The 27,798-nt window shown below is 47.9% G+C and overlaps 1 protein-coding gene and 1 pseudogene across 1 annotated transcript in view; both read left to right on the top strand.

The window, feature by feature from the left end:
• Positions 1 to 7,007: 7,007 nt before the first annotated feature.
• LOC149995567 (patr class I histocompatibility antigen, A-126 alpha chain-like) overlaps positions 7,008 to 27,798 on the top strand; it is a 135,769-nt gene continuing 114,978 nt past the window's right edge. The window contains exons 1-5 of the mRNA XM_090259265.1: positions 7,008 to 7,071; positions 7,191 to 7,472; positions 7,592 to 7,900; positions 8,042 to 8,317; positions 8,415 to 8,525. Coding sequence (XP_090115391.1) covers positions 7,008 to 7,071; positions 7,191 to 7,472; positions 7,592 to 7,900; positions 8,042 to 8,317; positions 8,415 to 8,525 — 1,042 coding nt within the window. The remainder of the gene's footprint in view (positions 7,072 to 7,190; positions 7,473 to 7,591; positions 7,901 to 8,041; positions 8,318 to 8,414; positions 8,526 to 27,798) is intronic.
• LOC149995568 (ret finger protein-like 4A pseudogene) lies at positions 11,802 to 15,766 on the top strand (annotated as a pseudogene).

Below are 27,798 nucleotides of genomic sequence, written 5' to 3' on the forward strand. Positions count from 1 at the left end.
ATGCGATTAACTAAGAGTAGTGATTAACTAAGGGTGATCTGGTGATTGGTCTGTATGCAGCCGTCCCTTGAAGATTTCCTACCTTGTTTGCTGAGTTGCCTAGTGACATCTCCCCATGTCCCTGTGTTTGGTGATGAATATTGTCCACCCTTTGGTCTCAGACAATTGTGATGAGCTGTGGAATGTCATTTCCTGATTTGTATAATTATATTTTCCCTTTGTTTTGCTGTTGACTCAGAGACAGACTCCCTGATTCACACCTTAATTACAGTTGCCTTATCTGTCAATGATTTCCTACTGGTATGAGAGTCACTAGCTTCTTTGTGCCCTACAGACAAATATTGTTGGGAGCTGGGCGAATGGTCACTGCTAGGCTGTGCTATTCACGTGTTGGACATAAGTCACCTCACAGAACATCAGCATCGGACAAGGACATACTGAGGCCAGGACAAAGTGACACAGGACAGCACCAGGTTGCATCTTGTCTAAGCACAGACAAAGACACGGCACCGTGCGACTCACAAAACACCAAGCAGCCCCCGGGGCCTGCAAGCAGGAGTGAAGGCAGCTTCTTTCCTATCACACCTGCATCCACGCTCCATCGATACTTACTGAGATGCCCAATCACAGAATCGCTCCCACTTCCTAACAACGCCAATCTAGGCTGAGCCTCAGCATTCACGGATCCCCCCCACGATCGCCCATCCACAGCCAACATCCTGTGCGTGTTCTGTCTCACACCTTCCCACGAGGAGGCCCGTGCCCCTGAGGTGTGTTTTCTCCCTCGCAGCAGTGATGAGCAAATCCAGCCGTTTGCCCACCGGTGGTCCTCGTGGTCATTGGAGGAGGAACACTGACACATGTGACCTCTTCTCTGTCAACATTCCTTATGCGTCTTTGAGTTGGATTATGGGCACGGGTTTGTGTTTCCAGAGCACGTGGTTCACATGAAAAAGTTTTGTTTTCCTTCATGGTTTTTCATCTTTGGGTCTTGCTTAGAGAATTTTTTATTTCGCAATTGTAAAACTTCATCTATATTTTCTCCTGAGGGGAGAAGGGTCCAGGAGTGAAGGGAAACAGAACTGTGTGAATTCTGGGGGACATATTGGGTGGGGCAATATGTAAGGAATTCTAAGGTGGAACTGCAACGCTTATATCTTTGCTTTATACTTTTATGAGTATGTTTGGGCCTACATGTATTTGATATATGTTGTGTTTAATAAATATTTTCTCTTCAACTAAAGACTTTTGTGCCTGCTCATGTTTATGAAATTAACAAAAACTGCACCACGAGTCCCAGAGTGATGTGTGCAAGAACTAGCTCCACAGATGAGCGTTTTTGACCATTTACAACCTTAGAGCATTAATCACATTTTGGTTAATATCTGTATGCTCTAGCTGTTAAATACATATTAAGTAAACTTTCTTGCATATGCTATATGTTGAGGATATATCTAAGACCCTCACAGATGAATGGAGACCCATGATTTCCATGTGAAAATAATTTCAGTATACAATTATCTATGAGTCTTATAATATCTTTGGGGGTGGGTGGGCAGAGTGTGGAAACTCAATACATTCTATATGGGCACTCACTGATATGGTATCTACAAGATACATATGGTTTTTAAATTAAAACTAAATAATATTAAAAATTCAACTGCTCTGCACACTAGTCACACTTCCAGGGCTCAAAAGTCAGCTGCAACCAGTGGCTGCTGTTTTGGAAGTGAGGATGCACAACAATCCCTTGGTCCAGAATGTTCTATTGGACAGAACTGCGCTTCATGTTGCCTGGGTCTCAGGTCACAGCACTAGACCCATGAAATATGAGAGGGCCAATATCGTTTCTCTGACAGACGACATCAGGTTTCTGTCTGGGACGTGAATACATATTAAGCTGGTGTATAACGAACCAAAGTAGGTTACCTGTGGGTCTGGCGCCTTCAGGCACAGACTGTTCCCAGTTGTAAACAGGAAACACCTGTCCCCCCACTTCCCTTCGCCAACCGAGGACACTGAAATCACACTTCCAGGAGGTGATATTTCTTCTAGAAGAACACAGGGGCAAAGCAGAGTTTGGCGGTGCAGGGATCCCCCCTCAGGCAGTAGGATTTTAGGATGTGAGGAGGAAGCAAAGGCAGGAGCCAGTGGGGAGACTCTCCCTGGTTTATCTAGAAGAACGATTCTCATAATGTGGTCTGTGGAACTGAAGCTTCTAAGATGCTTCTCACAGGATCTATGAGGTCAAACCTATTTTCCTAAGATTAAGGGCATGATTTGCCTTTTCACTGTGCTGGCATTTGCATGGAGGTAAACTTAGCAAGAAAATAGGGTAGGATACGCAAATGCAGTAACAGCTATTCTTCACCACGGCTCACTCACAAACTCAAAAACAAAGCCAATGTCACTTAACGACATGGTTAAAGGATTGAACATTATTATCATTACTGAATCGTGATCCTTAAATAAAAAATTTAACGTGTCTTGGCTTCCAGTCAAGTTGACTGTGTAGGTGAATGTAATATTCTCATCATCCCATGACCAGATAAAAATTACAACTACACTACACCCACCACTCAGAACTCCCTGATTTCTACTGAACAGAAGTCCTGCCACTACAAAGTAAAGAAGCCATAGCCAGACTGGCAGGCTGGGCAGAGATGCGGACTTGGCTGATCCCACACCCACATGTGGTGACTAAAAATCAAGAGGGGTATCTCGGCTGCAGAAGTCCCCCATGAGGAGTGAGGAATACAAGCCCCATACAAGCTTCCTCAGCCCACAGTTTCAGTGCAGGAAGACAGCTCTCTGCAACTTCTGGTTGTAAAAACCAGCGGTGGTTGTGGCTGAGTGAGACGGAAGCGTCTGGAGTCCCAGGCAGTTCCTCTTAAAAGGCCCGCATGCACATGGACTTACTCTGAGCTCCAGAACTGGGACAGGAGCTCAGAAGGCACCAGGAACATACAAGAAGCAACTGAATTTTCTGGCATTAGGGCGAGAGCTGAGGGGCAACTTTCTCCCAGGAAGAAGTACTACCAGAGACCATTGTTATTTTTCTGAGCCCCCCGCCCCCACCTTAGAGCAGGAGGGCAGACACCGTATCTGAGTCTCCATCAACCTGGCTCACACTCTGCCCCACCCTTGTGATTCCCTGAAACCCACCCAAATTTCAGGTCCACCATGACCCTTTCAAGTCAAATTTCCATACAAATAACTTGTCTTGGATCATGCTGTGGATTTTCCTGAAATGTCTCAAAGAAGCAGCATCTGGCCTATGCATGCCCTTTATTTCTACCTAGTGGCCCTAGGCCCAGTGCTAGTGGCAGCTGGCCTTGGTTTGTAGCTTGGCCTCTCCCAGGCACCTCCAAGCCCGGCACAAGTTGCAGCAATCTGCAGATTGCTTTGTAGTTCACACTGGGTGGCCCTGGTCTGCACCTCCCAAGAGGTCCCGAGTCAGCACACCTGATGGACAGCTTCACACCACAATAAAGCATCACTCAACCACCTCCACGGCAACACACTGAAGGGCAGTCTCAGCAGGCACTGGAGCCTCCGCGGTGACTGCAGCCAGTCTTTGCAGCCAATCAGCGACTGGGTAAATCCATTCTATTGCCAACAGCAATCCTGACTCAACTGCAACAGGAGAGCACACACTTCCCACAAGAGGGGAGGGCACCTGGAGTGCCCAGGTTTGGTGACCAGGGAGGCTGTACCACTGGACCCTAAAGGACACCTAGTACATAAGGACACACTACCAAGACCAGGAGACTCAGCAGCTCTACGTAACACAGAGAAACAAACACAGGGAGGCTGCCTACATGGGGAGACAAAGACACATGTCCCAAGTGAAAGAGCAGGAAAAAACTCCAGAAAAAGAACTAAACAGAATGCAGACAAGCAATCTACCAGATTCAGAGTTCAAAACACTGGTTATAAGCATGCTCAATGAACTTGGGGAAGAGTAAAGGAAGTTAGTGTGAACTACAACAAAGAGCTAGGACACAAAATATTGGAAAAATAAAAAATAAAGAAAACATTATAAATAAAAAATTCAATCACTGAAATGAAGACTACATTACAGAGAATCAACAGGACAGGAGTTGAAGCACAGGATGAAAAAACAAGTTGGGAAGATAAGGAAGCAGAAAACACCCAAACAGAAGAGCAAAAGGAAAAAATATATACCAAAAAATGGGGATATATAAGGCGTCTCTGGAACAACTTCAAGTGCACCAACATCCACATCATGGCCTGACCTCAAGAGAAGAGAGAGAGCAAGAAATTGAAATCCTCCTTAAAAAATAATGACAAAAACTTCCCTACCTGATTAAAGAAGTAGAGATACAAGTCCAGAGAGTGAAGAGTCCCAAACAAGATGAACCCAAAAACGCCACACCAAGAAACATCCTAATTAAAATGCCAAGAATTAAACACAAAAAGAGAATTTTAAAAGCACCAAGGTAAAAGCAGTTAGTTACCTACAAAGGAGCTCCCATAAGACTGTCAGCTGATTTCTCAACAAAAACTTTTCAGGTCAAAAGAGATTGGCAAAGCTTTCATTTTCAATCAAAGAACAGATAAAGAACTTCCCAGGCAAGAAAAAGCTAAGAGTTTATCACCATCAAACCAGTATTATGAGAAATGTCTTAAGGGTCTTCTTTAAGAAGAATGAAAATAAGAAAATATGAATAATAAAATGGCTATAAATACATACCTATCAACAATTACTTTAAATAACAATAAATTAGTTGCTCTCATCAAAAGAAATATGGTGGCTGAATAAATAAGAAAACAACCCTTACGTCTGCTGTCTACAGAGACTCAATTCAGATCAAAAGACAAATGCAGACTGAAAGTAAAGGGATGGCAAAAGGTATTTTATGAAAAGGAAAACAAACAAATAAAAAAAGCTGGGTTAGCAATACTTATGCCAGATGAAATAGACTTTAAACAAAGGCTATAAAACAAGAGAGAAAGGAGGACCTAGTAATTCTAGTTTGTGGTATTTATCTGAAGAAACATCTGTTTGTTCATTGCTGTATTAGTTACAAAAGCCAAGATGCGGAAGCTACCTACGTGTTTGTCAGTAGACAACCTGATACAGCAGTGGTGCATGTACACAACACAATATAACTCAGCCACACACAGAACAGGATAGAATCTCGCCTTTGGCAACAACATGGATGGAGGGTGTTGTGCTGAATGAGATACGTCAGTCAGAGAAAGACAAATGCCAGGTGATTGTACTTACATGTGGAATCTAAAGAACAAAATAAGTGATCAGGCTGAACAGACAGACTAATAGGTACAGGGAACAGACTGATGGCTGGTAGATGGGAGGGGGTTAGTGGGATGGGTGAAAAGGTGAAGGGGTTAAGAAGTACAGGTTGGTAGTCACAGAATAGTCACGGGGGTATGAATTCCGGCACAGGAAGTAGAGACAATAATGTTGTAATAACTGCACGGTGTCAGATGGGTGCTATATTTCTCAGGGTGATCAGTTCGTAATTTATATAAATGCCTAATCACAGAGTTGTACACTTGAAACCAATATAATATTTATTGTACATTAACTGTAATTGAAAAATAAAAAATATATTTAAAAAGATAAATTTATCTTGAATTTATTATACAGATGGATTAATTTCTTAACTGTCCTTAATGAACACAGAGAATTAAAAAAATATAATATTTCTTATGATGACCGGAAAGCACACAAACACACGTATGCTACCTTTGCGAGTGTTATGGGCCAAGGACAGGAACCTGTGTGGGCTGAGCAGCCTCTTTTATATGGAATGTCATGTTCACTCAGAGCGTGGGTGACACAGAAACTGGGATTCCTGAGGCTTGGTTACCTGGCACACACGTTCCCAAACACGAGTGTGAGCTTCTCCCTCAAGAAGAGTCAGCTGACACTGACCGCTGACCGTACTTGTTGTCTTGATAAAATGGAAGCTCTGAGGGGGAAACCAGGGATCTGGAGAACCTGTCTCACCGTGGAAGCCAGGCAGCTTCCCGGCGCTGACAGAGTTTTCCAGTGGGATCTGCGGTGAAACAAACAAAGGTGACTCTTTAATAACGTGTCACTAACCGCACCAACACTGGGAGATGCCATCACCCGGGGAAACAAGGCACGACCCTTAGACAACCAGGCGTTAGTACAGGGGCCGCACAAGCAACGTCACAGAACAGGACGTGCTCACTGTCCGGCGTCGGGTCCGCTCTGCACGGAGCCTTTCAGGACCTCCCGCCTGCGCAGCTTCGGTGAACGATCGGGGACGAGGATCCGCGCTCATCTGAGAGGTCAGTACAGTGCTCTCCCTGCGTGTGTGTGTGAGGCTGTGCACTTTTCCACGCACGGTCACCAGAATAACAGGTTAAACGCAGACGCAGATATGAAAATCCATTGGTCTTCTAATGGTGCTGACAGGTGCTGGGACTTGTAAAAATATAAAATGTAGCAGATCCACTGTTCTCACCACTTTGTGTATGTAGGAAATAGTTATTGTCAAAAAAATTATTTCTGTTAACGCGTAGGTTATTAATTTTATTCTAAATGAATTATTTTTTGTTTTATCCCTTGTACGGTAAATATTGACAGATATAACCACACAAAGTTATTTTGTAAGACTGTATAGATATTTGGAAACTAAAATGTTAGACTCACTGAATATAACTCCAGGAGACAGGGAGGCGGAGAGATCTCCGTGCAGGAGGAGGGGTCAGGGCAGCGTCCGGGGTCCGGAGGCCTGGCTCTCAGGGTCTCAGCCAAAGGACCGAGTCTGGGGTGGAGACTCTCACTGTTGGGGTGTCCCCATAGCCCCCAGGCAGCTCTTCTGCATCACACGTGTTCTTCTGCCTGGATACTTATGACGCTCACTCTGCTCTCACTCCCATTGGCTGTCCGAACTCTCAGGAGCCAATCAGCGTCACTGTGGTTCCGGGTATAAAGGTCTCACCTAGAACCCGAATTCCTTCTCCCCAGATGCTCGGAGTGGGTCATGGCGCCCCGACTCCTGCTCGTGCTGCTCTCGGGGGCCCTGGTCCTGACCGAGAGCTGGGCCGGTGCGTGCGCGGTCGGGAGGGAACGGCCTCTGCGGGGCAGGAGCGCGGGGACCCGGCGGGGGCGCGGGACTTGGGGTTCAGAACCCTAACCCCGGACCCCCGGCTCCTGACGCGCCCAGGCACGCACAGCATGAGCTTTTTCAGCACCTTCGTGTGGGGACCGGGCCGCGGCAAGTCCCGGTTCATCGACCTCGTCTACGTGGACGACACGGAGTTCGTGCGCTACGACACTGATGCGACCCCGAGGCTGGTGCCGCGGGAACCGTGGCTGGAGCGGCAGTGGGTGCAGCAGGTGGACCCCCAGCTGTGGGACGACTGGGCCCGGTTACTCACGGACGTCCAACAGTCGTCCCGAGCGATACTGAACAGGGAGCGCGCCACGAACAACGAGAGCGAGGACGGTGAGCCGCGCGCGCCCGGGTCCCGGCAAGATCTCCAACCCAACGGGCCGGCCGGGGTCTCCCCGACGCCGCGGGACTAGTCAGGTCTGGGGGACACCTGTCCTGGGGGCGGGGCTCAGTGAGCGGGGCTGACCTAGGGGCGGGGTCAGTGTCGCACACTGTCCAGGATTCGTGTGGCTGCTTCGTGGGGTCGGACCTGCGCCTCCTCCGCGAGTACACTCAGTTCGCCTACGACGGCACCGACTACATCTCAGTGAAAGCGGACCTGAGCTCCGGGACCACGGCCGACACGGCGTTCCAGGTCCTAGTGGGTCGCAATTTGGTGACGGACTCTGAAGTGGAGGCCGTGATGCTTCGCCTGCGGATGATTTGCAACCGCTGGTTCCACATCTTTCAGGAGAAGGGGAATCATACGCTGCTGCGGGCAGGTACTGAGGTGCGCGCCTCTGTCTGTGGGCTGGGGGCAAAGGGGGAGCGAGCGTCCCGCAGAAAGAGTTGGAAAAGGGGGTCAGTTTCGGAGTGTCCCATGACCAACGCAAAGTTCCCGAATGTTCTCACCTGCCCTTCAGAGCCCCCAAGGACACACCTGACCCGCCACCCCGTCTCTGACCGTGAGGTCACCCTGAGGTGCTGGGCCCTGGGCTTCTACCCTGCGGAGATCTCCCTGACGTGGCAGCGCGACAGGGAGGACAAGACCCAGGACATGGAGCTGGTGGAGACCAGGCCTGCGGGGGACGGGACCTTCCAGAAGTGGGCGGCCGTGGCGCTGCCCCCTGGGGAGGAGCAGCGATATACCTGCCGTGTGCAGCACAGGGCGCTGCCGGAGCCCCTGACCCTGCGATGGGGTGAGGAGGGGGCGTGGGCACAGCGCCTCGTCTCGGGGTGTCACTGAGCGGGGTCAGGACTCGGGCCTGAGGCTGGCCTCTCTCCTGCCCCTCGCAGAGCCCCCTGCTCAGACCAGCGTCATCACTGCGGGCATCGCCATCGCTGCTGTCCTGTGTCTCCTTGGGGCGGCGGCCGCTGGAGCCGTGACGTGGAGGAGGAAGCGCTCAGGTGGGCGGGGCGGGCTGCGTGTCCTGTGTCCCTGGGGGTCGAGCCCCCGGGGACTGCGCTGTGCGTGGTCAGTGGCCCGTGGCATCCCCACACAGGCGCGTGCCCATCGGCCCTATTCGCTGACACTTACTCTTCAATGAGGCCCGTGGGACAGTGAGGACAAATCTATCACTGATGACTAGCGACAGGGACTGATTCCCGGCTGTCACAGGTCAGAGGGGAAGGTCCCTGCTGAGGACAGACGTCCACACAGGCTGTAGGTTCAGTCCCCACACATGCACTTTCCTCGTGTTTGCAGGTCCTACCCTGGGTGTTCAGTCACAGTTCCAGGCACTTCTCTGCACTTTAGGGGTACGGGGTTCCCTTAGGGTCACGGGATCCAGCCGTCCCCCTACCCCCACCCACAGAGCCCTGCAGTGAGTCAGGGAGAGCTACGCCCAGGCTGCCTGTAAGTCTGGGTGTGGGGAGGGACTGTCTAGGACCCCAGGAGAGTGGAGGCTGGAGCCTGTGAAGGGGGCCTACTGCCCACAGCTCTGCTGTTGTGTTTTCCCCCAGGCCGCGACAGCTTGCGACACCCCGCTGTGTCCCTCACAGCTCTTCATGGTGAGACCCTGAGGGCAGGGAGAGGGGACATTGAGCTGAGGGGCACAGCTGGGTTTGTGGACTCTCGGAGTGGCCCGCCCTGAGGGCACGGGTGGCTGCTGGAGGAGGAGCGCCTCTGAGACTGACCTGGATGTGTTTACGGTGACTCTCTCCCAGCGTGAGGTCGCTGCTCTGTAGGGGACTTGGTGCTGAAGCTCATTCAAGCCTCCCCTTGGAACTGAGGAATCCCTGACCGCTGTCTCTGCAACCGGTATTGGATTGCGGCTGCATCCTTATCAGCATCACCTGGGGAGCTGGTCACCAGGCCCCCCTCCCCCCAGGGACCTACTTATTAGTAGGGTACAAGTAAAATACAGCTTAAGAAATATGATCAATAATGTTGTCGTGACTGCGTATGGTGTCGGATGGGTGCTAGAGATATGGGGAGGTTACTTCATAAGCTGCATAAATGTTTCATCATTGTGCTTTGCAGCCAAAACTAATATAATATTGGATGTTGACTATAATTGAAAAATTAAAAAATTAAACTCATGGACACAGAAAACAGTGTGGTAATTGTGTGGAGGAGGTGTGGGTGGAGGTGGGGAAGGTACAGGTGGATAAATAATGGTTAGGGTTACATTTTTTTGTGTTTGGTGTTGACAATCGTCCTCCTTTTGATCCCAGAGTTATGTGTGAGGACCTGCGGAATATCATTTCCTCGCCCCTTTTCCATGATTCATCTGTTAATTATCTCCTCCTGGTATGAGAGTCAGTGGCTTCTTTATCCCTTACAGTACTGTAAAAATACCTTTTAGCTTTGACTCTAACTAAAATAAACTGGACCTTGACTGGCCACTGGTTATCAGGGAATAGTTTTGGGTTTTTTTAACAAACTTCTAAACAAATATCTTCACATTTGTGGAAAAAATAGTCTTTTGAAATAACTTGGAATTAGTGAGTATGATTTTAGGAAAGACTTCTGAGTAAGTTTAATTGAATTTTCTTGATTAAAATGTGATATTTTACCTATATGATCAAAAACCATTTGAAACTGTCGCCCACCCTGAAATAAAAACCAGGTCTCATTCATAATGATGAGCATTTTGAAAGTGTCAGTTACAGTTCATCAACAGAATAGTCAAGATCTAATCTAGAATGATTACATGGCAATATTTTGTTCACATTAGTTTAAAAATAACTTTCATACCCAACTATGTCCTTTGTTCCTGGTAACCTCTCTATGAGGTCAGAAAATCTCATTGATTCAATTGAAGTCTGATTGGATTAAGTGGGACAGACAGGAAATAAATGAAATGGGGGGAGGAACCTGCCTTATAAATCAGGCTTGCTGGTCGACCTCACTCCAGAGCTGAACCACGAGGGGAAGCAACCAGAGGCAAGAAGAGGACCTAGTGTGAGAGAGTGAGTCCATCTGACAGGATTTAATTTTTACTTTCAATATCTACAAAAGGTTCAGCAAGTGCTGTCTGAGGCCAGCTTAAGGCCAAGCATGGTGTGGGCACCCAGGGACATGGGGCCTTTGATGGGAGCAGTGGGCAGAACTTAGATGTTCAACACCAGGTGTAGAAATAATGTGGTTGTCTTTATCCAGAGCCAGATCTGAGCTTCGAGGCCCCTGCGAGGTGGTAAGTGGAGTGTCAGCCACTGACTTATTCCACCTCTCAGGTTCTGCGTGGGTCTCAGGCACTTTCAGGTGGAGCAATTGTAGGACTTCTGGGTCTTAAGCAGCCCTGGCCCCTGATATGTAAGGTGGCCCACATACGTCATCATATACTAGTTTCCTTTAAAAATTACTTTTTAATTTATTGATATGAGAGACAGACAGACAGAGGGAGGGAAACATTGACTTGTTTTTCTACTCATTTCTGCATTCATCGGTTCTTTCTTCTATGTGCCGTAACCAGGGACTGAACTTGCAACTTTGGCATATCTGGACGATGCTCTAACCAACTGAACTACCGGGCCAGGGCTAATCTCATTTTCTAGTAGCCACATAAAAAACGTAAAGTCAAACAAATCTAATTTATTGTAACTGGCAAAAAACAGTCTATTCAGCATCTGATCAATGTGGGAGGTTCGGCAGGAGGTAGCTTAGATTCTTTCCTGTGATGTCTTCAAATTGGAGGGTCCATCTTATGCTCAACAGGGTTGAGTGTGGATAAGCCCCAATTCGGCGGCTCAATAGCCACTCAGAGCTGGTGGCTGCCAGGTGAGACACTGAGGTAGCCCTGGCTGTGTGGCTCAGTTGGTTGGATTGTCGTCCCGTCCACCAGGAGGCTGAGGGTTTGAGCCCTGGCTGGGGCATGTATGAGAGGCAACTGATGTTTTTCTCTCTCTCTCCTCCCCCCATTCTTCCTCTTTGTCTCCAAAACCAATAAAAACCCATCCTGGGGAAAGGACTGAAAAAAAAAGACACTCCGGTAGAGTAGAGACCTTCTCAGCACCTAAGTTACAGCCCCAGAATGAGTCATGTGTTCATTGCAGCTAGCACTGTAAACCTCAGAAGTTCGGGGCCAGGAGTCATTGCTCCTTGTCCTTGGGTTGCATCCTCATTACCTACAGCGTGACTGCAGAGCGCTCTCCATATAAAGGGGGCGGTGTCCCAGGACCTAGGAGTCCGCGTTACTCACTCACAGCCTCACAGCTGCACCTCTCCCCCACACAGTGGCCATGGCCGAGCACTTTAAAGGAGCCAGCAGGTGTCCCGTCTGCCTGACTTACCTCCAAAACCCCGTGAACCTGAAATGTGGCTTCATCTGCTGCCTCCAGTGTGTGAGTTCCCTGCGGAAGGAGACCAGCGGGGATGGGGTTTTGTGCATCACCTGCTCTGAGGTTTCTCAGAAGAGCGACATCAGGCCCAACGGCCAGCTTGGAAGGCTGGTGTCAGAGGTCAAGGTGCTGTAGCCACAGCCGAGAGCCGTCCTGCGGATGAACCCCAGGATGCGGAAGTTCCAAGGTAAGGCACAGGGTGGCCGCCCCCACCCCCCAGGAAAGAGCGACTTTTCAAATCCCTCCAGTGCAGGTGGCCCTTACCTGGATTCCGGTACCTGAAATGTTCATTCTTTCCCAATTTTCCAACCGGTAAGTCTACATTAGAAGTGTTTATAGGGTTTCTTTCTTTTAAAAAATATTTTATTTATTTTATTTTTAGAGAGAGGAAAGGGAGGGAGAGAGCATAGGATAGAAACATGGATGCAAAAGAGAAATAATCGGTTGCCTCTGGTAAGCATCTTGACTGGGACCAAACCCACAACGCAGGCATGTGACCTGACTGGGAATTGAACCGGCCACTTTTTATTTGGCAGACAGAGCCACACGGGTAGGGCGATCTGTAGGCTTTCAAGAAAATGCAATGTGTAGTCCTAAAGCAGGGCTGCGTCCTCGCGCCTACGCTGTTCGGAATCTTCTTCTTCTCCATGCTCCTCCAATACGCCTTTAAGGACTGCAGCGAGGGTGTCTTCATTCACACCAGATCCGATGGCAAGCTCTACAACCTGGCCCGTCTACGAGCCAAGACCAAAGTCAAAGAGGTGCTCATCCGTGAGATGCTCTTCGCCGACGACGCAGCTTTGACATCACACTCCGAAGAGGGACTCCAACAGCTAGTCACTTGCCTTTCCCATGCATGCAAGGAGTTCGGACTAGCCATCAGCCTGACGAAGACGAATGTTATGGCTCAAGGCACGGGGACTCCCCCATGCATCACCATCGACGGATACACCCTGGAGGTTGTCAACGACTTCACTTACCTCGGGTCCACCATCTCGAGCTCTCTGTCAGTCGACTTGGAGGTCAACCGGAGAATCGCCAGGGCAGCCACAGTTATGGCCAGACTGAACCGGCGAGCGTGGAACAATTCCAGCCTCACTGAGAAAACCAGACTGCGCATCTACCAAGCCTGCGTACTCAGCACTCTCCTCTATGGCAGCGAGACGTGGACCACCTATGCAAGGCACGAAAGGAAACTCAACAGCTTCCACATGAGGTGCCTGCGACGCGTCCTGCATGTCGCCTGGCAGGATAAGGTCCCCAACACCGAGGTGCTGAAGCGAGCCAATATGTGCAGTTTGCATGCAGTTCTTAGCGAGAGACGCCTCAGGTGGCTCGGCCATGTCAAAAGAATGGATGCAGGCCGTATCCCCAAAGACCTCCTCTACGGCGAGCTAGCAGAAGGCAAGAGGATGACAGGGCGCCCAAAACTGCGGTTCAAAGACATCTGCAAAAAGGACATGACACAATGCTCCATCAATCTCAACACATGGGAAGTACAAGCAGACGACCGCCTAGCCTGGAGGCTCGCGGTCAGGCAAGGTACGTCACGCGCGGAGGCTGCGCGCAACGAGGAGGCGGTCCAGAAAAGATCGAGGCGGAAGCAGCGTCAGCAGCAGCAACAACAGCCATCTGCCTTCACCTGTAACATGTGTGGCAGGGATTGTCACTCCCGAATCGGACTGCACAGTCATTCTCGGCGGTGCAGATAGACTCTCAAGAAGCTACGCCATCGTCTCTCGAGACGGACGGCTGCCGACGACGACGAGTCCTACCCTAGCCGTGTGCTATCCAATGTTCCCAGTGGCTGCACCAGTAGCTAATGATCACCTGGAACTGGAGGTTAATACAAGTAGAAATCCGGTCTGGGCTATGCTAGGTGTTACAGACGCTGCAGCACTAAAAGCAACTCTTCCTGATTTGCACTGTTTTTAATGTGTTTGTAAACAACTTTCATTTTTGAGTATCTTTTAAATTTATTTTTGAATTACCGCTGATATACGATACTGTGTTAGTTTAAAATGTACAGCACAGTAAGCAGACATTCCTATATCGTGTGAAGTGATCCCCCCTAGCAGTCTAGGGCCCACCCGGCCCCACACCCAGTTATTACAGTATCACTGACTGTGTTCCCTGGGCTGTACTTTACACCCCGTGACCGTTTTGTATCCATCGATCTGGGCTTCTCAATCCCCTTTTCACCCAGCCCCCCAAACTCCCTCCCATTTGGCAAACATTAGCTTAAAAAAAAAAATTATGTACATTTTACATTCCATATTATTTTGTATTGTACATCAACTGTAACGGAAAAATAAAAATTTCTTTTGAAAATTACAAAGGAGCCTGGTTAGGTTGCTCAGTTGGTTGGAGCGCCGTCCTGTAAACCAAAAGGTTGCGTTGCGGTTCGATTCCAGTCGGGGGCTTATAAGAGGCAACCAATCGGTCTCTCTGTCTCTCTCTCCATCGCCTTCCCTCTCTCTCTCATCAGTAAGAACATATCCTCATGTGAGGATTTACAAAAATGAAATGAAAAAGAAAAAAAGAAAGACAGCAAAAAGGGAAACGATGAGTCTTTATCCCGAAGGCTTATTCACAGGCCGCGCTGGCCCAGCCCCAGGGTGACGTCACAGGCCGCGCTGGCCCCGCCCCCAGGGTGACGTCACAGGCAGCGGTGCGCACACAATTACAGTCGCAGGGAGACCCCGGGCTGCACCGGGTCCTCTGCTCCGAGTTCCCTGCGTCTAGGAGCGCTGCCCCGTTGAGCTCCCCGCCAGGTTCCCGCTGAGGCCCCAACACGTCCCAAGGCCAGGACTCTGAGCAGAGAGAGGAGAAAGCCTTGATGTCAACATTATTCTGCAAGAAGTGGAGTGTTTCCCACCACCCGAAATACGTATCTGAGGCCTGTGTGTTGGCAGAACCTGTGATATTTGTATGATAAGTTTCGTATCAAGTGGCAGCCATGGTCTCTCTCCTTTTTTTTTTTTTTTTTTTTTGGTCTCTTTTTCATACAGAGTCTGTTCTCAAGACAAAAAATATTCTTAATCAACTAACCCAATAGCTTAAGGTGCGGAGAGTACCGTTATGAACAAGGGTGAGTTCCAACAATAACCGTCCATCCGATCTATGAAATTGGATCTAATATGGGACCAGGGACGTTTCCCCAGGAAAATTCCAACATGTGGCATCGAAGATGCGCAGTGAACGAGGAGCGTGGGCCTTGGCGTGGACGTGAGCGGCGGGTACAGGGCTGAGCGATTATCTCTCTTCCCACAGTGGACATGACCTTGGATGTTGCCACGGCCCACGACCACCTCATCATCTCCGCGGACGGAGGCGAGTCCGCTCTGCGCATTTGGGACAGAAGCGCACAGTCCACCCGCAGAGGTTCAGCTGCGCCCGCTGTGTGCTGGGCTCCGCGCGCTTCACGTCTGGCCGTCACTACTGGGAGGTGGACGTGGGCTCCAGCGCGGAGTGGAACCTGGGCGTCTGCAAGGAGTCTGTCCGTCGGCAGGACAAGCTCGTCCTCTGCCGCACTTGGCTTCTGCAGCGTGAGCTGCAGGGAGAAGGACATCTTCTTGGCCAGCACCGACCCGGTGACGGCGCTGATGGTCAGTCCCCGCTTACGCCATGTGGGAGTTTTTCTGGACATGGGTATGGGGACCATTTCCTTCTACCACGTTGGCGACGGCTCCCACATTATTACGTTCCCTAAAATCTCTGCGGCAGAGCCGCTGCGTCCGTTTTTCGCTCCTGCAAGTCCAGGGATGGATGACGGGTGCTTCCTGACCATCTGTCCCGGGTTGAGTCCCAGCGTGGCCAGTTCTGCTGGGCAAGGCCACGGAGCTGTGGGCACAGAGCACATGTAGAAACGTCCCGCGTGCCCACAGCCACAGCCATGAGCTTCTCGGCCCGTTACCGAGCGAGCGCTGCAGAGAAGCAGGGGCAGTTCCTGAATCCCAAACACGAATTTTGGGGAAGTTTCACTGCCCATATTAAGTGTGGTTATGGTTGTTTGAGCGGGCTTGCTTATATTAGGGTCCAATAAATATGTTCTGAATGTTCATATCAATTTCCAGATGTTTTCCTTTCTATTTTCTGGAAGATTAACTGAGTGTGGCATGGGAGTTGTATATAAAGTAGAAATGTGGGTGTGACCCAACGGACCAACTGATTTTCTCTGTGATGTGAAAACCAGACCTGTATGAACAGTTCATGCAGATGCGCCCTGGCCACCTGGCTCAGTTGGCTGGAGCATTGACTTGTGCACCAAAAGGCTGTGGGATTGATTCCTGGTCTGAGCACATGCCTAGGGTGCATACGGGAGGCACCTGATTGATGTTTCTCTCTCTCTCTTTCTCTCCGCCTCCCTCCCCACCCCCTTCCTCTCTCTGTAAAATCAATAAATATATCCTTGGGTGAGGATTGAAAAAAAAAATGGCAGAGGACCAGAACAGACACTCTCTAAAGGGGATGTCCAGATGGCCGATGAGCAATGTTACTAATCATCATATGGGTGCAAATTAAAACCACAGTGAGGTATCACGTCATGCTGTCGGAAAGGCCACCATCAATAGGTCAACAAACACCAAGTGCTGGTAAAGATGTGGAGAGAAGGGAACCCTCATGCACTGTTGGTGGCAACGCAGACGGGTGCAGCCACTGTGGGAAACAGTATGGAGTTTCCTCAGAAAATTAAAAATGGAACTGCCTTTGGATCCAGTGATTCCACTTCTGGGTATTTATCTGGAGAAATCAAAAACACTAATTTGAAAGAATATATGCACCCTTATGTTCATAACAGTGTCCAGAAACGACCCAACTTTTTGTTGGGACAGCAGTGGTTGACGCAGGTGGGAAACCAAAGCAAGCACCGCGGCAACCAGGCAACCTTGAGGGCCCGTAGGAGTCCCACCCACACTTCTGCAGGCACCTTTTATATACTTGTCAAGCACACATTTTGGTGAGGGTGAGTTTGCTTATCAACATATTCAGTAGATCATTTACATCTGATTGCTACACACACACACACACCCAAGGTTAGTTAACATATCGGGCTAGGTCCATTACCATTTCCCCTGGGAATGGTTTCAGTCCATCAACACATCCTCTGGGAACTAATAAGTCCATCAGCATATCTTTGGGAAGGGCTAATCCAGGGCCAGGTTGATTAGCACATACCGGAAGTCCAGGTGTGCATTCTAACTGCCTCTGTGTTCTGACAACCGGGTTTGTGTTTAATAAGTCTCTGGCAGAGGAGGTTGAGAACACAACCGGATTCAGCCACAGGAATCAGCTGAGGATGGGAAATAGAAATTCTAGGCCTAGGGAAATCCAAAGGGGTGGGGCCAAGGAAGGCCCCACAGACATTCCACCCAGCAGTCCATTAGGGAGAATGTTAGAGCACTGGGGAGAGGACCCCCAGACCCAGAATTAGGAAAAACAGACAATGGTAAAATATTGTTGTCTCATCTGGCCAAAGGAACCCATTAAGGGACAATCTGTTTTCTGGCCCCAATTTGGGTCTGATGAGTCTTGGGTTTGTCAAGCCCTGGTCTTATATGTGAGTGATCAGGCCTCAGCTTCTAAGGAAGAGAAGGAATATGCTCTCTGCTGGTTACTACCAACCAGTAACTCCACAGGTCTCCTCCCTGTAAATGAAAAAGAAGATAAAGCCTGGGACCCTCTGTCCTGCCTCCCGCTGCCTTACGGCCCTGGCCAGCCGGCGGCCAACTGGGCAGAGGCACCGCGGACGGACAGTACAGATGGAAGAGGCCAGGGACACCTAGCAGATACCCCACCTGTACCCGCCCCAAGGTTGCTTACGCACCGGTGGGAACTTATTCTAGATTAAGAAAGGAATTAGAACAATGTAAGCAAGACCTGAAGACCTTCCCCATTACCTCAGAGCCAATGTTTCCCCTCAGGGAAGTTTCCATAGATCCAGGGCAACTTGGATATGTCAGTGCTCCTTTAACCAGCACTGAAGTCAGAAACATCAAGCGTGAGGTGAAGTGCTTGATAGAGGGCCCCCTCGGACTGATGGAACAGCTAGGCCAGTTCCTTGGACCCTGCATATACACGTGGACAGAATTAATGTCCATCCTAGACATCCTTTACGGTGGAGAAGAGGGGAGTGAGCAGACGGGCTGCTATGAGGAAATGGAAAGAGAACACCCTCCTGGTCCGGGACTTGTCCCAGCTGAACAGAAGTTCCCCAGTGTAGATCCTCAGTGGGATCATTACAGGCCAGCAGATAGGACTCAGATGAGAGACCTTAGGAGTCTCATCATCAGGAGAATTAAAGAGTCCGTCCCTAGAACACAGAATGTCTCAAAGACGTTCAAGATACAGCAAGAAAGAGATGAGGCTCCATCTGTGTTTCTACAGAGGCTCAGGGACCAGATGAGAAAGTATTCTGGCCTAGATCCAGAGGACCCTGTGGGGCAGAGACTCTTAAAGGTCACCTTTGTAACAAAAAGCTGGCCAGATATTAGTAAGAAATTACAGAAGGTAGATGGGTGGAATGAAAGAATGATAGAGGAGCTCCTCGGGGAAGCTCAGAAAGTGTGCATTAGAAGAGAGGAGGAGAAGCAGAGGCAGAAGGCCCGGATCAGGGTCTCACCCACTGAGAAAGTCATCCAGGGGAAGCAAGGACTAGAAACACCGAACAGAAGAGGGCACCAGAGGCCCAAACAAGGGAAGTCGCCGACTGGCAATGAGAAAAGAAAGTCTTTTACGCCTGGGAATTGTTACAGGTGTGGGAAACGCGCCATATCAGGCAGGAGTGTCCTGACCTCCAGAAAGAGACAGATCTTACAAACCTCATGACTTTTGATGAGGAGTAGGGGTGTCAGGGGCTCTTTTTAAGCAGGTCCCACCAAGAGCCCTTGATAAATTTAAAGGTGGGACCTCATAACTAAGAAACTACATTGTTCATAGATACCAGGGCAGCCAGATCATCTTTAACTTCTTGACCCCCAAGGAATAGACTTCTCTGAGGAAAAGATATTAGTGTCAGGGGTAAAAGGGGAAGGATTTCAAGTGCCAGTTTTCCGGCAAATGCAACCACAGTTAGGAGAAGTATTAATTAAAGTGTCTTTTCTATATGTCCCTGAGGCAGGAATAAATTTTTTAGGCCGAGACTTAATTATCAGGTTAGGCCTAGATCGGGGTAGAAGAGGGGCAAATTAAGGTCAAGCTGCATCTCCTAACTGAAGCAGAAGAACAGCAGATTGACTCTATAGTTTGGGTAACGAAGGAAATTAAGGGAGGGCTGAGGATTGCTCCATTTGAAATTTAACTGCAAAGACCGGGGAAACTGTCTGCAGACGCCAGTACCCCATTTCCAATGAGGGAAGAAAAGACTTACAGCCTGTTATTCATCAGCTCCTGCAGGATGGGCTTCTGGAGCCATGTATGTCCCCCTATAGTACCCCCATGCTCCCCATAAAGAAATCTGACGGCAGCTACCGGCTGGTCAAGGACCTAAGAGTCATAAACCAACTCGTCTGGACCCACCATCCTGTCATCCCTAACCCTTACACCCTCCTTAGAAAATCCCCTTTGAACATAAGTGGTTTAGTGTAGTAGATCTCAAAGATGCATTTTGGGCTTGCCTCCTCACTCTAAAAAGCAGAGACTTGTTTGCCTTTGAATGGGAGGACCCATCCTTGGGAAGGAAACAGCAATATCACTGGACAGTCCTGCCCCGGGGCTTTACAGAAGCTCCAAATCTGTTTGGCCAAGCTCTTGAAGAAACCCTTACAGAATTCCTTCCTGTGGGACGCACTCAATTACTGCAATATATGGATGACTTACTCCTCTCTGGTCCTGACCAAGAGTAGGTGAGACTCTACTATTTCTCTCTTAAACTTCTTAGGTCAGAAGGGATTGCGTGTGTCTAAGGAGAAACTGCAATTTGTAGAACAGGAGGTAAAATACTTAGGCCGTCTAATAAATGCAGGACAGAGAAAAATCAGCCCTGAGAGGATAGCCGCCGTTACTACTCTTCTCCTACATCAGACTAAGTGAGAATTAAGGAAATTTTTAGAGCTAACGGGCTATTGCAGGCTCTGGATAGGGTCATATGCTCAGAAAACCAGACTATTTCATTCAAAACGGTTAGAACAAGAAAAAGATCCTCTTCAGTGGATGACTGAGGATAAATACGGTTAATGAGCTAAAACAAGCTGTAGTAACGGCCCCAGTTTTAGCCCTTCCTTCCTTAGAGAAACCTTTCCACCTCTTTGTCACGGTGGATCAGGGCACGGCACTCGGGGTTCTGGCTCAGGAGTGGGCTGGAAAGAAACAACCTGTTGCCTATCTCTCCAAATTCCTTGATCCAGTTTCTTGGGAGTGGCCAGAGTGTATCCAGAGGGCGGCCACTACAGCTTTGTTAGTAAAATAAAGGAGGAAATTAACTTTTGGAGGGCCTCTCACTGTAACCTTCGCTCATCAAGTCAGAACAATTCTAAACCAGAAGGCAGAGCGGCGGTAAACTGATTCAAGGATTCTTAAGTATGAGGCCATCCTCCTAGAAAAGGATGACTTATCTCTCTCTCAAAGGCCAAATTTGAACCCTGCTGGCTTCGTTTGGGCAGGAGAAGAGGGGACTCGGGAGGCTTTAGAGCGTAACTGCCTTGATGTCATAGAATACCAGACTAAGATCAGACCGGATTTGAGAGAAAAGCCCTTACAGGGTGGACAGTCCCTTTTCATCGATGGCTCTTCCCGAGTAATCAATGGGAAAAGGCATAATGGATATGCCATTATTGATGGGAACTCTCAAGCACTTTCTGAGGGAGGGAGGCTGCCTAATAATTGGTCTGCACAGACATGTGAACTCTCTGCTTTAGGGCAGGCATTGAAATTACTAAAGGACCAGGAAGGAACCATCTATACAGACTCTAAGTACGCCTATGGGGTAGCCCATACCTTTGGAAAAATTTGGCTAGAACAAGGACTAATAAATAGCGGGGGGAAAGAACCAGTCCCAGATGAAGGGAGATGCTGAGTAAGAAGGTCCTCAGGGAAATTATGATAACACTGCATCAAGGCAGCCATGGGGGACCTCAGGCCCTCTGTGACATCGCCCTCAGACAATATGGGGGATTTGGGATTCACGCTATAGCTAAGCAGGTCTGCCATGGATGCCTCATATGACAGAAGGTGAACAAACAGGCCGTACTAAAGATGCCGGCTGGGGGAAGGCCGCCGAGACTCAGGCCCCTCCAGAGCATTCAGGTTGACTTTACTGAAATGCCAAAGATAGGTCTGCAGTGTTGAATATGGTCGGGGATGCTGAGATAATTCCAGCAAGCAGGATGAGTGGCCAGCAACAAACGGAGGGCTGTGCCTCGCTCAGGCCATCAGCAAAGAGCGAGAAGCCTCACCATCCTTTTATTAGGATTTGAAAAGTTACTAAAAATAGAACAGGGGGTGTTAGCTTTATAGCCAACAATAAAAGAATCTTTACAAGTGAAAGAATTCCTACAATGTATCATTAATGTGTAAAATACAACCAGGGTAATTTATGGTTTAGATAGCAGCTATCAGGGATGCAAAGCAGACCCACTAATCCTCAAGACCAGCTTCAATTTAAGACTTTATCTACAAGGAGGCAGATGGAGTACTCAACAGACCTTTTTGTCCTCAGGATTCCATGACCCAGTGGTCTGAACAGCCTAAAGCTGCAGGCGGAGACGAGATTAGCTCATCATCTCCTGAGTCACAGGACACCTGGGCGGAGGGGCATGGAAAAATGCCCCTACCCAGAGATCTGTGTTCCTGCAACATAGGTCATCAAAAGTTTCTTTTAGTTGTAGTAGAGCATTTCTCCGGGTGTGTGGAAGCCTTTCCACTTTCATCAGCCACAGCAAGCAAGGTGGTTAAAGTAATCCTTGAACAAATTATCCCCAGATTTGCCTTACTTGAAAATATTGACTCAAACAATGGGACTCATTTTTCATCCCAAGTGTTAAAGGGTATTATGACTTGTCTAGACATCAAATGGGAATATCATACTCCCTGGAACACTCCTTCCTCAGGCCGAGTAGAACCCATGAACCAGAGCCTAAAGAAACAACTAACTAAATTGATCTTGGAGACCAATTTACCATGGACCAAGTGTCTTCCATTGGCTCTCCTCTGGATCAGGACAGCTCCTAGGAAGGATACTGGGATATCACCCTATGAGTTCCTGTATGGACTCCCTTACCTAGGAGGGAGGACTGAGCTACCCACCCTGGAGACCAAGGATCAGTTCTCAAAGAATTATATATTGGCTATTTCATCAACCCTTGCATCTCTCAAGGTGAAAGGTCTCCTTGTCCAGACCCCACCACTTGAGTTCCTGGTTCACCTCTTTCAGCCTGGTGATGAGGTCCTGATCAAGTCCTGGAGAGAAGAGAAACTTCAGCCCACGTGGGAAGGACCATTCCAGGTGCTCCTGACCAGTGAGACTGCTGTGAGAACTGCTGAAAAGGGGTGGGCTCATTACACTAAGGTAAAGGGACCCCTAGAAGAAAAGGCAGAGGCTAAATGGGAGGTAACCTGGGAGCAGGGGAGGGACCCTCTGAAGTTAACTCTTAGGAAAAAGTCATGTCCCCCAGGTTGGGGAGTGGGCTCTTTATAATGCTCTTCTGGATAACAGTCCCCTTCCAGGGCACTCTGGGCTGGGTCAGGCCAATAACCCTAATTATTAATGTAACTGTAAGTACGAATTTCCAAACTCTGAAGTTTGATGCATGCCAAGTTTTGTCTTGTGGGAACCTTACTTATCAACACTGACTGCCATCTCAGGAAAAATATCTCTGTCCCTATGTGGAAAATAATGAAATTTTTACATATTTAGGGAACAGCCCTTGTCCTACCAGGGATGATATCTGGTGGACAACGAAACCCAGTGGGCAAATGGCCACAGCCCCTGAGCAAGTAAAACTGCTCCAGCCTCAAATAACTTTAAGCAAAGAAGCTCCTTCCCCAAACTGCAAGCCTCCCCAGTGCAGCCCGCTTCTTCTGACACTGAACCAGCCACAGGTCTTAAGTCAGGAACCCCATGTGGCTACCAGAGTTTACGGCCTAGGAGCTGATGTATCTGGCATAGATCCAGTAGGGTGGCTAGGTCTTCACTTAGTGACAACTACTCCTTCCCTAGAACATCTAACTTCCCCCAGCCGGACCTCAGAAATACTTCAGAAAAGACCCCAGAATGATCCAGCCAAGGTGAAAGTTTTTGAGGTATTAGATCTCAGACAAACCTTAGAGATAGAGACTGGATACGGGGATGCAAATGCTTGGGTAGAATGGGTCAAATTTACTTTTAAATCCCTGAATAAAAACAACTGTTATGTTTGTACCACATGGAGACCCCAGGCACAGGTCATACCATTTCCACTAGGCTGGGACTCTGACCCCTTGGGAACGGCCTGTATGCTCGCTCTCTACCAGGATGAGAATGCATGGGGAAATGAGACTTGCAGAAGCCTGTCTCTCCTCTTTCCCTCTATAGGGAGTAATGGGACTCAATCCCTCCCTTCATACTCAGGGGGGTCCATGAATTACTCTTCTTGCCTCTCTAGGTGGGAAGCGAATTCGGGTACCCCTGTGGGAGAACTCCTAACATGCACTCATACCAGAGATGCGAGCCGCCTTCACAGTGGGGCCGGCGACTCTATTCCCCTCCGAATCCCCAGAGCAGATGTCTGGTGGTATTGTGGGCAGAGGAGTCTCTGGAAAATCTTACCTGGCAGGTGGAGTGGAACCTGTGCCCTGGCTCAATTGGCTATCCCATTTACCCTAGCATTTCCAAAACCGGTCTAGACTGCCCCTGTTAGGAAAAAGAGGTCAATGGCACCTGGTGGATCCTTTGATCCTCATATCTATATTGATGCCATTGGGGTCCCTAGAGGAGTTCTGGATGAGTTTAAGGCTAGAAACCAGATAGCAGCAGGGTTTGAGTGAGTGCTCTTCTGGTGGTCGACCATTAGTAAAAATGTTGATTGGATAAACTATATTTATTATAACCAGCAGACGTTTATCAATTATACTAGGAATGTTATAGGAGGAATAGCTCAACAATTAGATGCCACCAGTTGAGTGGCCTGGGAGAACAGGATGGCACTGGGTATGATGCTGGCAGAGAAGGGAGGGGTATGTGTCATGCTGAGGGGGCAGTGTTGCCCCTACATCCCTAATAATATAGCTCCTGATGGATCTATTACTAAAGCTCTTCAGGGACTGACAGTCCTGCAAATGAATTAGCAGAAAACTCAGGTTCAGATAATCCTATAACAGGATGGTTAGTGAACTGGTTTGGTAATTGGAAAGGAATCATTTCTTCAGTTATAGTATCTCTCACAGTGGTAGTCAGCATCCTCATAGCTTTAGCCTGTTGTATTATTTCATGCGTCAGAGGTTTAGTTCAAAGGCTAATTGAGACTTCTCTAACTAAACAAATGCCGGACACATATAATAATCTCCCCCTCCTAGAGGCCAGAGGAAACCCTCACTATGAAAAAGAAAGTCAATAAATCCTCCTTAGGTGTGAGAGGACAAATAGAAAGGTTTGAGTAGTCAATTTCCCAAAAGTAAAAGGGGGAATTGTGAAGGAGAAAGAAAAGTGACACTCAAATCGATAAGAAATGATTAGTCGCAAAAGAGAAATGTGCTAAGCAAGTTAAGAAAACTTTCAAGAAGGGCTAGAGACACAGATGTTCAGAGTTAAGGAACATTTATCATCTGAGAAACAACCAGACTTAACCCAGAGTGTAAAGGTCATAATATTTATAACCTGGGAGTTAACCGAGTGGGAGGGACACCCATCATGGGAGATTTATCACTGGGAAATCTGCATGGTCAGCGAGTTAAGGAAACTTATGCATGAGCTCATCGATACCCTTACTTGACTTAGTTAATCGCCTTGCCTTAGATTGTAAGTCCAAAGTATCCAGTAGGAAAAACGGAGAGGAAAGGGAAGGGGAGGAATAGCGGAGGGTTACTCGCATTAGGAGAAAAGCGGCCTGCTCTTTGACCTGGCCCGCCCTTTGTTAGACTGTGCCCGGACTTGCAAATCCATGAATAAACAACTGCCTTGTTAACTGCTTAAGTCCTGTGTCCCGGTGTTTTATTGTAAGCATTTCTCACAATCTGCTCTGTTGTGGAATTCTCTAGATCTATTTTTGACCAAGAAGAGCTAGGAAAGTTCATCTGTAAACTGGTCGAGGAGAATTCCTTTTGAAATGCAGGACACAGGAAGGGTCATTCAGGGCTGATGAGTGTTCCAGCCTGAGCAAGTGAGCGTGTCTCTGCCAAGGGCACATCTCTCTACGAGGCCCGTGGACCTACTGGAGAGAGAAGGCCTACCTATCTGTGTTTTGAATTATTGCTCTGTTGATGCTCTGAAAGGAAAAATTGAGGTTTCCCAGGGAAAGTTAAAACTTCACATAAAAGAAAGTAAATAAGGGAGAGCGTAAGGCATGAAAATAAAGAAGGTTTCTGAGAAGTATCTAGAAGTTCTGTTGAAAGTTTTGAAAAGAAATTGTATGGTTTTAAGAATGGAAGGTATAATACATGGAAATGCAGTTTTGAAGAACAAGGATTTTCCTTCATGGTTTTATATTTTTCTCCCTACCTGACTGACCCCTCCAGTATTTGGCATTCTAAAGATGTAAGCAATGACATAAGGTTTCTTTGCATAAAACTAATAAGACCAGCTAATGGCGGTTTTGTCAACTGAGGCTTTGACTGCGATGTCATGCATGAAGGAGGCATGCCTAGCCCTGAGGAATGGGAATTGACTTTCAAGGCTAATAAACGCCAAGGAGGAAAAAGCCTGATACCCTGGTTGTTTGTGTGGTTCATGACAATTTTTCTAGGGAAGGAATGAAGGTTACTTTCCTGAACTATGGCTAGGAGAAACCTTAATGCACTTATGAAAAACATGGGTTTTATAGGAAAGGCCAGATGACAAGTGTGTGGCTCAGCTTCTGTGCCCAGAAGGGCAGATTGAAAGTCAACCTGAATGTTCCTAGTGTGAGTTCCAGCAAAGCAGACTTAAAGATTGTATGTCATCAATTGCTGCTCTTGTTGTGTTTATGCAAGTAAACAGGCTCAATTAGAACTGGACTTAATGCAGTCCCTTTAATAACAATGAGGGTAATTTTAAGGAGAAAAAATATGATTTGAGAAAAATCGAATGCTCAGTGCAGCTAATTGTCTTTAACTCTGTTTTCATTTAGAAGTTAAAACTAGGTTTGTAACATCATCAGAAATGTTCAGTCTACAGACAAGGGGGACCTGTCAAATTGCCTCTGTTAAATATCATTCCAGCAAAGGCCCTGTAACTGAATGTGTCCATAGTCCTACAGATTCAGAGACCGGTTTGTGGGTTATGTTATATGATTTAACATGTATGTTCTCCCTTCTCCTTTCATGGGGCATAAGCCTATGATCTCATTACCTGAGTGATTGTCTGTACGAATAGGCCTCACTTAAGAACCCTGTCTGCTTCACTGCCTCCTGAGACTCAATGGTTTGGCTGAACTAAGTGGTTGGGTTGATGAAGTATGGAGTGGTCTGTGGGCTTCACTTTAAAACTGGTTTCTCTTTTATGTTCCATAGCTTGGACAGAGAGCCTAGGGGTCGGAGAGGGGAGAATCTGAAAACATTCCCCTCCGCCCAAACTAAGTTTAGTGGGCAAAAGGACTTTAAACAGGTGTGACATGCCTTGCACACTCTTTAAAAAAGAAGACAATTTTTTTTTCTAATGGAGGACATTAAACATTAATCCTTGCCTGTTGTCATCTAGTGGTTATAATTTTTAAAATTAATTAATTTGTTTGTTTACTTACTTTTAGGGAGAGGGGAAAGGAGAAAGAGAGGGAGAGAAACATCACTGTGTCGTTGACTCTCACTCATGCCACCAACTGGGGACCTGACTAGGAATCGAACCAGCGACACTTGGCTCTCAGTCCAATGCTCAATAGTGGTTATGATTTTAATGATGCCTTTTAACCCTGTTGCCAAATCTGTTGCCCCAGAATACGACAAGGATGCCAGTTTGTTCATCAGTGCCAGCCCTTGGAAACCAAGCATGCTGCTGCCTGGGAACAGCCAACTGACCTGACCTGGACTTTGCAAAGTCCTTCCTGATGTGGGAAGGCCAACCTCCTCTCCTCATTCCTACTCTATTAGGAATTTCTAGACCCAAGGGGAAATAGAACGATGGCCATGTCCAGCTTGAAGCAGCCAGGGGAACACAAGACCTTCACCCATTGTCCTTTATAAGATTATAAAGGGTCCTAAGTCTGAGAACGGAAATTGTTACAGATGAAGGTCCTCAGGAGTTCCCCAGAGCCTGTGGTTGGGTGATAGGGGAAGAAGACAGCTTTTGGGGTGCCTTTACATGGCTACGGCCGGTAGCTAGTGTCTTGGTTATACAGGTGGCCTTGGTTCTTCCAAGGCCCCAAGAAAATGGGAGGGATTTTAACTTATCACTAAGGCTCTGCAGGGACTGACTACACTAGCAAGTGAACTAGTGGAAAACCCAGGCATTGACAATCCTATAACAGGATAGTTAAAAAAAATTGATTTAGCAATTGAAAAGGAATGATCTCATCAGCTCTCGTATCCCTCATAGTGGTAGCAAGCATATTCCCTGCATCAGACGTGTAGCTCAGAGGCTGACTGAAACTGCACTAACTAAACAGATGCCGGAAACTTTTCATAATTTCCTCCTACTAGAGGCGAAAGGGAATCCTTGCTATGAGGAAGAAAGTTGAGAAATCCTTCTTAGGTCTGAAGGGATAAATAAAAATGTTTAAGTAGTCAATTTTCCAAAAGAGACAGGGAGGATTGTAAGGGGCAAGGAAACTGGTGGCTCCAAAGCCAGTAGAAAATA

The sequence above is a fragment of the Furipterus horrens genome, unplaced genomic scaffold (genome assembly GCF_987537825.1).
Source record: "Furipterus horrens unplaced genomic scaffold, mFurHor1.1.pri manual_scaffold_13, whole genome shotgun sequence".
NCBI lineage: Eukaryota > Metazoa > Chordata > Mammalia > Chiroptera > Furipteridae > Furipterus > Furipterus horrens.